Source organism: Malaclemys terrapin, chromosome 1 (genome assembly GCF_027887155.1).
Source record: "Malaclemys terrapin pileata isolate rMalTer1 chromosome 1, rMalTer1.hap1, whole genome shotgun sequence".
Lineage (NCBI taxonomy): Eukaryota > Metazoa > Chordata > Testudines > Emydidae > Malaclemys > Malaclemys terrapin.
Window position 1 is genome coordinate 18,173,627 of NC_071505.1, and position 12,588 is coordinate 18,186,214.

Consider the following 12,588-nt stretch of genomic DNA (forward strand, 5'->3'; position numbering starts at 1 on the left):
CAAGCCGGGCCTTAAAGACCTCTAAGGATGGAGATTCAACCACCTCCCTAGATAACTCATTCCAGTGCTTCATCAACCTCCTAGTGAAATAGTGTTTCCTAATATCCAACCTAGACCTCCCCCACTGCAACTTGAGACCATTGCTCCTTGTTCTGTCATCTGCCACCATTGAGAACAGCCTGTCTCCATCCTAGTATCAAACTGCACATGAAGACTACTGTATTACAAATACCGCATGGTAATAATTAGTACAAAGATGGACTAAGTGACCCAACAGCTCTTTTCTAATTCTAGATTCTTCGAGAGCCTCCATAGCTCTGTCCTTCCTTTTACCTGACAACAGGCTGAGCCCCACTGTGGTTTCTTTGAATCAGTGTACAGCCAGCTTAGCCAGCCAGCTGGAGATTCCCTTATTGTAGGAGGTCTGACACGTAGCCAATGTATGGTGACCAGATAGCAAGTGTGAAAAATCGAGACACTTTTTTGCAGGGAGGTATAGGTGCATATATAAGACAAAGCCCCATATATCAGGATGGTCCCGATAATATCAGGATGTCTGGTCACCCTAAGCCAATGTAGTTGGCCCTGTGCTTCCAGAATCAGAGATGTGGCCAGAGCAAGCTGTGCTCTGGCGGTTCCCAGCTGACAAACAGCTCTTTGGAGGACATTACAGCTGGGACATAGTGTAGAACAGCCCTCAATCTGATCTAAACTATGGTGCCAGGAAGCCACAGGATGCCTCTTTGAAACTCCCTTACCTGGGCTCAACAGTGGTTCGAGCCTCTTTTCTCTTATTGAGTCATCTCTGCTCCACCAGCAACACCAGCCTTTTTGCCCTGCTCATCAGCTTTACCCACAGCCCCCTTTGCATTTTCTTGCACACTAGTCTCTACTCCTGGCATGACCTGCTTGAGCTGCTATGAAAAGCCACCACCTTCAACTCATTAAAGCCCCTTTATGATCCACCTTTGCCATTACGCCTACACAAAAATTAACAATGTTAAGCCATGTTTTCCCAGAATAATTTATAAAAACCTTTCCTCATACTGCCATGCCCATGTGATTAAATGCATAATTTTGTCTTCTAAGCACCTTGGAGAAGGCATTCTGGTTTTTTTTTTCTGTTTTGGAAGACACCTAATAATATATCTTTGGATGGCCTTAGAAATAATAATAGCAAAAGTGAGGGAACCCTTACCCTTAAAATAGGCCTTTTCAAAAATTTTAAATATCTCCTTTTTTTTCTACCTTTGCAGGATAGCAAATGTTGTGGTATCACTTGACACAATACAATAGCATGTCTAAGTGAAATTTTCAGGAAAGCTCACTCAGTCTAACTCTGCTTCTGTTGAAATCCATATGGGTTCTAATGGCAACAGAGTAAAGGCCAATGCTGAGCAGTTTTGAAAACCCCACCCTATATTTCTCTGTCTTCCTCAGACATCCAGCAGTTGGCCTTTCCCATGTCAATGTTTCTCAATCAGTGGTCATGACCCTTGTATGGGGGGGGGGAGGGGGAGAAGATCATGAAAGGCAACTGGGGAGATGCGGGAGGTTTGCGAGGCACTAAAAAATTTATTATAATCTAAACCAAAGAAAATCTCTCTCCACCATTTCCCACACAGCCTTACTCTTCTGGGTCAAGTATTATCTCTCAGCAGCATGAAACACACACACAAATAAATTATATAGGCTTATCTTTATCATTGATACATTTTTATTGTTACTTTACAGTAAGTGCAAGGGATTTTCAAAAAGTTTTACTTCAAATAAGGGGAGGCCAACCTGAAAAGGTTGGGAAAACTGCCCTATGTGATAGAATCTAGCGAAGGAAAAGACTTATTGAATTACTTAGTCCATCTCCCCGCTATTGCAGGACTGTTAGCTGCTGTAAATGTACTTGTATTTTGACCATGACCAAGCTATTTTAACTCAGACAAACTTTGGGGTTGTATAGTGCCTGGTGTCAAAAGATCACAAAGCACTTGCCAGACACTTATTAAATAAGCCTGACTTCCCCCTTGTGATGCAGTCAGTATTCTTGTCGCCAATTTATGAATGAGGAAACTGAAGCCCGGAGCTGCCTTGCCTCAGGCCATATTGTGTGTCTGTGACAGAACTAAACAGAACCCACCACTAAGCCCCAGCTGAGCCGAGTTCCATTCAGTAGACCACCCTGCCTTTCTAGTAGCTGACGTGTGCTCTCTGAGTGGGTCATCAATGGCACACAGGCAGCTGCACATATCTGGCTGAAGAGTGCTTCAGCTAGTATGGTAGCAAGCCAGGCAAGCAGGACTTATATATATTATTTAGGGATGAAGAATTGCTTACAGATTTTTCACATAAAAACAGTGTGTAGTCTACCCACTGTGAATACAGTTAATTTACTCATCTTTATGCTTCCCTGATCTTCTTCCTCTGAAATATTCTGGGAGGGTAGATGTATAGTCTGGGACGTTTTCCAGATTTTTTTTCTTTCTTTCTGTCTTTTTTCCCCCCAGTGAGGCACTCAGCACAATAGTGAATTAAACAGGATCCTTGTGTATTATAACAATGACACCAGTGGTGCTGAAGATGTGCTTAATCTGCATTGTGGGCTAATCAAGCTGAACCGCAATCCCTTCGCTGTTGTTCTCCCCTGCAGCCTCTGTGTGGCAGCAGAACACTGCACACTCTGTGAAGTGCCAGCTTCCTTTTCCAACATCAGTGCTTCAGAGGAAATGTACTCGGGAGTATAGAATTAGAGCAAGGGATTGGGAGTCAGAGCTCTACTCACAACGCTGCCACTGAGTCTTTGCGTGGCCTTGGACAAATCACTTAGCATCCATGTTTCTCCATCTGCAAGGATCCTAACATATCAGTGCCTCAGAGAGGGGCTGTGAGGCTTAATTAATGTTGTAAATCACTTGTAGGTTACCAGATTTGCAAAGTAGCTGGCAGCATGGATGGCTATGTTTGCCTCAGGCACCAAGTGCATAGAGCCAGCATGCCAGTGGCTAACATGTCATGTTGTGCTAGACAGAGCAAGTATTTCCACAGCCTTCACAATCTCAAGTACAATTCCACAAATGCTGCAATGAATAGGGTACATAATGCACAGAAATTCAGCCTTAGCTTTAAATTTCTGTTTTTTCTAGGTTTTCTCATTCACAGATCCTGAACCGTACATGATAAAAGAATTGCACTGGTTTTAGCTCCCTGAATCTTATTGGCGTTTTTCTGCTCTCACTTACAATGGTGTAAATGAAGCGTAACTACCTTAAAGTTAAGAGTGTTTACACTGTTGTAAACCCAGTGTCAGATCAGAATGAGACTTATTGACTTAATTGTTATTACTATTGATTTATTATTTGTATTGCGGTAGTGGCTAGGCACCCCAGCCGTGGACCAGGACCCCATTGTGCTACATGTTATACAAACAAAATAAAATGATAGCCCCTGCCCCAAACAGCTTGCAATCTAATGGGATTTGTCCAGCTAACTATCCAACTCTTGCTTTGAGAAAGTAGGCTACCTTACCCTTGTTTTGGTCTGTTTAATTGTATTATTTCTTGGTGACTCTATCCTCTCAGACTGTACGTACCTTTAACTAAGGCATGCTGATGAGACTCTAATTATCAATTGAATAGTAGAACTCTGAAATTCAAATGGTTCCATATGCATCTGTCTATCTAAGGTACTTATATGCCAGTGACCTAGAGGTAAAAGACTGCATATCTCATTGTCAGTCCCTGAGCCAACCGTCCCCTCTGTCTCCTCTACTCCCCACCTAACACATAGCTTTTATTTTCTGCTTTGTCCAATTTCACAGCTGAAGGCTGACGAGAGGATCATCAAAACGGAATACGGGCTGCTGATCCGCAGCCTGCAGAGAAAGGACACAGGGGCGTATTACTGCAAAGCACAGGAGCACACGTTCATTCACACCATCGTGAAGTTAAATTTAAACGTCATAGAGAACGGGCACATGGAAAGCACTCAGAAAACGGAGGAAGAAGAGGGACGGGGGAGAGATTTGCTTACTGAGTCGCGGCTGAGGTACAAGGATTACATCCAACTCGTCAGCAGCCCCAGCTTCAGCCTGGATGAATATTGTGAACAGATGTGGCACCGGGAGAAGCGGCGGCAGCGGAACAAAGGTGGGGCAAAATGGAAGCACATGCAGGAGATGAAGAAAAAGCGAAATCGAAGGCACCATGAACCTGTCAGCAGCCCACATGCCAGGCCTACATCTACGTAGTTTTATAGTCTATTTAAAGAAAGGACGTTTAACATGCAAAAATACTGTGTTCTGTTTTGTGCATCCTTCCTATTCATTAATATTGCTTCACACTGAGATTAGATAACGCACAGTCATTATGGGTCTGTACAGGACTGCACTGTAATACTGGAATATTATAGCAAATGACAAATTCCTTATTTGAGCATCGCACTCAAGGCAATAATTCCAAATCTGGGTTTTTTCCCAGAAATTCAGATTTTGTAGCTAACACTTAGTGAGAAGCTGATTCATGACATATGTCATGTGGGTGTTCCATGGCTTCCCTGGCATAATTTTTATATGAGATTTAAAGTCTTTGTTACAGTGCATTATTAATTGACTGCTACATTCCACCCGAGAGTTGGCTGCAGTTCAGGGGTATGTAGATGTATTTGTAAAAGTGCTTGGGGTCTTGTAAGGATGGGAGGTGCCATATAGATACAGGCCATTTTGTGACAGATCTGCAAAACTATACTAAATTACCCATTGGACATATATTTAGGTACATGGGTGGCATTTGCTAACACAGAGAAGCAAAGCAAAAAATCAAATTAAATATAAGCTTAGCAGTAACACTTGTTTTCCCCTTTTAAAAATGTGATCACATTTTAAGAGGAGGAAATGTAGAGCTTTATTCATTAGGACAAAAGCAGCCTCTAGTTTGCAGTCCCTCTGTTGAAATGTATTCTTCACTCAAATTGAAACTGCCAGCAAGATATTCGAGAGTAAATTTCGTAAGAAGCACGTGGGAGGTACGTGCACAAACCCTATTAACAAATAATGGGATTTCTGCCTTCACCTCTATTGTCTTGCTGAAGATTTTATCCTGAATGTCTCCACTCACCTCTACAACTCTAACCCCCGGCTGGCTTCATTTTCTGGAGTATGGTTAGTTTGTTGTGGAAAAAAAGAGGAGCGGAGAACACACACGCACAAAAACCCTCCCACACTTGATGACAAAAGACAATGAGGGAAACATATTTGGTGACAGACAGAAACTGACAGTGCTCTTACGCCAGGTATAACAATGGGGAGAGAGCAGACATTCCTCAGACTTGTGTATTTGTTTTATAAAAGTTCTTGTGTATTTCAAACAAGGCATTGTGTTGTTGGAATTAATACTTTTTTATTATAATTAAATAAAAACAAAAAGAGCCCACATGTAAATAAACAGAAGTAGAAGTTAGAGATGAGCAGCTTTGCGATTTACAATAACATCATTTGTAAAGTGTTCCTAGTTTTACTTTCTGCGCTTTAATAAGATAAATCTTCTTGTATGAGCAAGAGACACTGTGCTTCCTTCAGATCTGATTTACACCAGTGTAACTCCATTGACTTCATTGGACTTTCTCCCAATTTACACTAGTGTAAGCAAGATCAAAATCAGGGCTATTGCCTCTTCTCATGCTTCGCAGCCCCTCTCCCCCACTCTACCAAACCTCCCCCTTTCTGCCTTTCACGCCTCTTTGAGTGTGAAATGACAAATTAGCCACTTCCTCACATGGAAGAAAGCTTTGATGGATACTAAACCGACAGACTTTACTTGTTTCTCATGCATTCTACATGTCTTGAGAGCAAAGTCTGTGGGAATGCCATGTAATTGGTGTGCAATTCATTAAGGAACCAAGAACTTTGGCTCTGCATGCTGGAGATTATCCCTATCCACTACCCAATATGTGTGTGCATTCAGTTCCTGATCAATAATTGTGTCCATACAATCTGTGCCATTGTACATTTCCTTTCTGATAAATGATACAAATATGGTGATGTGTTTTTCAGATTGTAGAAAGGAACCTCAGCTGACTCAAGTTTATTGTAAAAAAAACTAAAACGGAATGTGCATGTATTGTATAAAGACAGAGATTTTAGATTCTTTGTTTTTTTCATTAAGATACATTAGTTAATTAGAAGGCATTAGGTAGTTTGTGTACAGTACTTCGATAGTGTACTTTGCAAGTGTTAAATATTATAAAAGATGAGAGGGGAGTTTCATTGTACAGGACCTTTAATCAAAGAGACTGATGTCCTAGGCTCTTATTAGTAAGGTTAGTCCTTACTACTCTGAGTAGCCTATTAATGTCTATAGAACTTTTCACAGTAGTAACCATTATGCTCAGAAATCAGCTTGTACAGCAATAGGACCTTAGGTCAAGATTTTCAAAAGTGACTAGTGATTTTGACTGCCCTTATGTTTGTTGCCCAATTTGAGACTCCAGAAGGGGTGTTATCCTGTTATCCTTTTTGAAGCCCCTTTAAGAAATCTCAAGTTGGACACCCAAAAAATGAGACACTCAAAATCTTGAATCCCTTTAGAATTTTTTTGCCTAAGGATGACTGCAGTCACCATACAGAACCCACCGATGTATTCCTTGTTGTATTTTATCAGTCCAGAGAGTACCATCTCTCAGACTTGGTCCTCCGGGGAATGAGTGGTGCCATGCCATGACTAAGCTAAGGTGCTAGCATCAAATGATCCGTCTTAGGCCCATGCTTACATGTACTGACAAGGGGCCTGCTCCTTCTCCCACTGAAGTCAATTGGCTCAGTATTGTAATTATTGATTACAGCAAAAACCCTACTTACCTTCTTCATGAAAGTAGAACCATTGGACTCACGTCAGTGCCCCTACTCAATGAGATAAGGTGAACAGGATTTGGCCCTAAATAAGCTGTTTGTGTTTGTTCAGTACTTTTTTCCATCTTCCTTGAGAGCTGAACAGAACTGGTTTCCTTTAGGTTTAAATAGCTTTGCAGAGCCTAGTGCTACAATCCTTGCACAAAACTCCCCGTCAACTTCAACAGGAGTCTTGAGGGCCTAAGGGCTGCACCGCTGGGACTGTGAGCATTAAAAGATTGAATTAAATGCTACTACTCTTGAATTCAAGGGGTTTTATTTTCTTTTAAGTGTTCTTGCAATAGGATTCCTCTCAGAGGACTGACCTCAACTCTGCTGTGTGGAGTAGCAGAGTGAAGACCCAAGCGAGGAATGAGGCCAATTCTATCGTGAGGAAATAAATTCAATATCCTCCAAGTCATTATACCATATTGGATTCATACCACCCCAGGGAAGGGGTATTTAATAATATTGTGCAGATGAAAATCTGTGGTTCAGTACATTTTATAAGTGATGTATGTTGAACTAGCACACTGCTTCTCATACACAGCAGTAGATGATACACTGGTAATGATTCCAAGGGGCACTGGGGACCAGTAAATTAGCTAGATAGTCCAGGGAACACTGGGGAAGGGTAAGAAGGGATTTCTTTAGACAGTTGTTTGTTATTCAGTCAAAAACCAAGGTCAGGAGTAAGAGTAGTGGATCCTTCTGTAATGTACAATCCCAAAGACAGGCTCAAAGGAGAACAGAACGAGCTAACCCAAGAATTTTAGCCACAAGAGCCAGACAAGAAAGGATTCCCTTCCTGTAAAAAAATCAGTTATATATATTCAGTTATATATTTTAAATTTAAAGGCCCAAACCTGGATCTACTTAACTTTCAAAATGAGGACTTGAATCCATTGTGCTGCTGGGCTGTACGATGAGCCACAACAGGCTCATAGTTAAAATGGAACTGAACCCAGCCTCCTTAAAGGGCTCAATAAAAGTAATGCTACCCAAACTTTGGGTTGAGAGTGGAAAAAGTTACCTCCACATTAATAACTGAAGGTTCTAAACAGATCCCCTAGTGCAGACTTTAAAAAAATACTTTGGTCCAATCAGTAATAAATGCTCTTCCCCTACCTCAAAAAAATAAAAAACCTCCTTCTCCCCTCACTTCAAAACATAACTTGTGTTTGCCTGAGTTCCATCCATTTCAGACAGGCTGTCAGAACAGCCAGTGCGGCTTGTATTGTAGTTGTTAAAGCTTGCATCAGGTTTTAGAATTCTAACATCCAACAGATTCCTAAATACTGTATTCCTGAAGTCAGTTAAAATAAAACTGGCAGTGGTATTAGCAGACAAAGGAATAAAGCGTTTAACACTTATTCTGTTAAATTTGTTCTTTTGCTGGAAAACATTCTAGGGACATGTGTGAATATGTATTCATTCCATAAGCAAACAGTTTTCTGAGCAAGCGGTTAAATTTACACATCTACTGAGGAGCCAAGATCCTTGATTTTGCCAGTCCATTGGACCCTGGTTCTTATCTCAATTATACTGATGTACGCAATTAAACTTAATGGAATTACTCTTGATTTACATTCATGTGAGATCAGAATTGGGCCCATAGTCTAAAACGCTCTGAAATTTTAATCAAATCTATGTAAGTCTTGATATGCACCTACCATTTACAAATCCGTTATCAAAAATTAATACATGATTAGTGGAACATGATTTTCCTACTAAACCGCTGGCATGTGTATGACTGTTTTGAAGGGACCTACATAAATAATTGGATGCATTCTATTTTATGTGTAACACAAGGTTATTGCAACTGATTGATATGAGCTGAAAATACTTACAGAGTCAGCCCCCATGGATGTCAGTGACCTAAGTCCCATTGGCTTCAGTGGAATATAAATCTCAATCTAATCAAAGTAATCATAGCAAGTTATTCCAAGACGCAACTTAGATTGTAGATAACTATGTAGAGATTCATTATATAGAGAAGAATCAGGAGTTAACTGCATGGAAGGCACTGGAATTACACCTGCGTGACAGGAAAATCAAATCCACATGTGTCTCCAATATATTCTGTTACAATTTATGAAAATTGAAGCCCTTATTATATTTTACCTTAGTGTCACAAATATTACTCAGAATTAGGCTTCTGTGATTAGCTGATGTGTGAAATCCTTTGTAATTGTAATCCAACTTTTGAGGTATATAAAACAAGTTCATTATAGACAGGAAAAGGAAGGATAAAAGAACAGCCCGTGAGAGAATTTTAAGGCTGTTTTTTTACTTCCATCTAGTATTTTAATGATGATAAACTTAAAAGTGTCCTAGCCAGGCACACATTTTCACAGTGCTGAATATTTAAATACATTATAATACTGGGATAACAGATAATCACCAATGTTTGGCTAAAGGGCCTGATCCTGCTCTGATTGAAATTAATGGGAGTTTTGCCACAAACTTCAATGGAGCAAGATTGGGCTCTTAGTTGTTCAGGTTTGGTTTTATATCCTACCATCTGAGTCTGTTGTCTCAAGCTATTGGGACAAATCCTTCCTTGGTTTTCGCTCAGTCATCACTTAAGCAAACTCTTGCTGACCTTAAAAAAAAAAAGACTAGGCAAATCAGTGAAGATTTCAGGATTTGACTCATTGCTTAGTGTATAAAGTTAAACATACTAGAAGGCCCTTTAATATATGCTCATCTCAGACAATGTTTTCTTAGGCACTTGTGTTTGTATAGATTAGTGTCTACCACAAACTTTCCTAATGTTTTGACACAAAACAATTCAGTGACTGACAGATGTAAACCAGATCTGGCAAGACAAATCACAGATCGGAAGGTGAAATTTCCCTCAATAATGAGATTTTGAAACTCTTGTTTAAAGTTGGTCTTTTTCCTCTTTATTGTATTGTCATTGTGTACAGTTCCCCAGTTTAAAATCAATGTCTGTTGGTGATGTAAGAACCAAAACAACATGTCCAGGTGGCTTTGATTACTGCTATGGACCGCTAGTTAACAGTTTCAAATAGTCTGTGCCAAGACAGTCATTTGTCCACTTATGGCAGTCATGATATTTTTAATGGACCCAGACATGTCTCAATTTTGGTGGTGTTTTATATTCTGCTCCATTACTCTTATTATATAGACGTGCCTTTGGCTGCTTTTTGTGTTCTATCATTTTGTTCTTGCTACTCCTGCTCTTAAATGGAACCATGTCCAAGATCAGACATTTTCTGAATATTCAACATATGTGGTAACAGTGACTGGAACAGGAGGCTTAGGCAGATAACTTGTCTGCAAAGGTGTGTCATGGCTGCCCTGGGCAGAGCCTTGTGGGCTTCACAACTTTTATGAGTTTTGAAAGCACTTAGCACTTCATAGGACAGTACCATATGTCTGCCTATAGGCTGAAAGCCAGGATCAGTTTACAAAACTTGCATTTATTATACTTCAAAGCATCACCTAAAGTTATATAATTTAGCAAAAGTTCCAAAAATCTGACAGCTAGAAATGGTCAATTTTTAAGAGGAAAATAATACGTTATCCAAGTGTGGCCATTTTCCAAAAATGAAATATTTTTGGGAAAAGTTCTCATATTTTTGAAGTTTTCCATTTTTTCAAAGAAAAAAAAATCAATAGAAATTTGTAAAGAAAAGATTTGCCTGCTTGTTGCTTTTCAAAAAGTATATTTGCGTGGGGTGGGGGGGAGAAGGGGAGATTGCATGGCCAATTTTGATTGGTTATCTTAAGGCTTATTTCCATGAGGAAAAAAGCCCAGAGTAGCTGGTGTGGAGCAGCTAGTGCACACTAGCTACTTCACATTAACTCTCTGTGTGGACATACTTACTCAGCTCTAAGAGCGCCTTTGTGTGCTTTAAAGCGTAACAGTATCCACACGGGTAGCTAGTGCATTTTAAATTCACACCCTAGCTTATTAGTCCATACTAACTTCCCCAGGCAGACAAGCCCTTAGTCACAAGGGATTTTTTAAAAAGCATTTTTTGAAAATTTCAGTTTGAAAATGAATTATTTTTATGCAAGAAAATCCAGAAAAATGAAAATATTACAAATGATGACAGCATGGAAATTGCTCTCAAATGTCCCAAAACTCACCCAACTTTAAAAAAAATCAACCTGCTCTAAAGGATTCCTTAAGTTCTGTTACTTATGATTTCTTCATGACTTAAATTGAAGAGATTTCTATGTAAAGTAAATGTAAAAAAGTCATTTTAATTTTGCTTTTCAACATGTTGAAATTGTAAAAACTGGACTACATTACTATTGGATAAGAAGCACAGAAATCTATGGAACATACAAATCAAGAGAGACTGATCTATAATCTTTTCCATCACTTGTATGAAGTTGCATGTTTCTCCCCCCTCCCCTCCCCCCCAATTAATGACAGAAAAATTCAAATATCTCAGGATAAGTCTGGCTGGGAAGAAAGGAAACTGATCAGAAGCTCTCCAAATGCTCTCAAGAGAAAAGTAATGGCCAAGCAGACTGACCAAAAGGAATTTGATTAATGCATCACATTCTATCAGTAAGGTTAATATTTTCACATACGGCAAAACTCACACTATTTCAGAAATCCAGCACAAGAACTATGCACCACTTAAAGCCATGTTATAGGGCTTAACTGGTTCTTAGACTGACTTTCTGTGCAGGAGTCAATTTCACATTTCTAGTATCATTATTTATAGAGTAATATGGGAAAAAACACTTTTGGTGGAAAGGGCCATTTATGAATTACCATGTCTAAATATAGAGGCACAGTGGGTGAAGCAATATCTTTTATTGGACCAACTTCTGTTGGTGAAAGAGACCAGCTTTTGAGCTTACACAGAGCTCTTCATTCTGGGTAAACCTGAAAGCTTGTCTCTTTCCCCCACAGAAGTTGGTTCAGTAAAAGATATTACCTCACTCACCTTCTCTCTTTAATATCCTGGGACTGACACGGCTACAACAATACTACAAGCAATATAGTTAATTATGTAACATCATAACTAAAGCATTGTACATGGTCACTAACTAGCTTTGAGTTTGGCAATCCTGCTGTTTTAACAGGAATTCCAATCTTGTAATCCAAAGGTATCTGAAACTGTTAAATGTATATTTTGGTTTTATTATAATAAATAGCAAATTCTGACAGAACTTTTGCTGTCTATTTTCCCCCTTAATCAGACCAAATAGTAAAATATGGGCTTCCAAAGAAAAAAGATTGCAACGTGAGACGGAAGTGGGAAGACATCGGCCATGTTTGCTGTAGGAGTGCTTTACTGGTGTAGGAATACATTTATACTATACCAACAAGGCAATCCTAGTGTAACTGCAGCTACTCCACCAAGTCTGTATTTTTGTATTGGTATAGTGAAAATGCTTATTCAACAAAACAAGCTCTAGCAGTAAAAGGACAGCTTTGCCAGCTGCATCTACACTAGGGTCTTCTGCCATCACAGCTATGTCAATCAGGGATCACATCTCTTTTCACCGCTGATCAATGTAATTATGCTGGCAGATATCTGTAGTGAGGACATGGCCTAAGGAACTAATACAAGGTCAACAGGGCAAATATTACTATTACATATCTTGTTGACTTCAACTGAAGTTTAACATGAATAAGGACTTTGAACAGCTGCTGTGACCCTTCCCCACAGGTGGCTGCACTTCAGTAGTGCATGATGTAATCCCTGTGTGGGATCAAT

At 39.7% G+C, this 12,588-nt stretch overlaps 1 protein-coding gene across 2 annotated transcripts in view; it reads left to right on the plus strand.

Moving 5' to 3' along the window:
- Positions 1–12,037, plus strand: part of SEMA3D (semaphorin 3D) — a 197,984-nt gene extending 185,947 nt beyond the window's left edge. For both annotated transcript variants that reach the window (XM_054017156.1, XM_054017166.1), the window contains exon 18: positions 3,812–12,037. In XM_054017156.1, the coding sequence (XP_053873131.1) occupies positions 3,812–4,240 (429 nt within the window). In that variant the 3' untranslated portion in view covers positions 4,241–12,037. The remainder of the gene's footprint in view (positions 1–3,811) is intronic.
- The last annotated feature ends 551 nt before the right edge of the window (positions 12,038–12,588 follow it).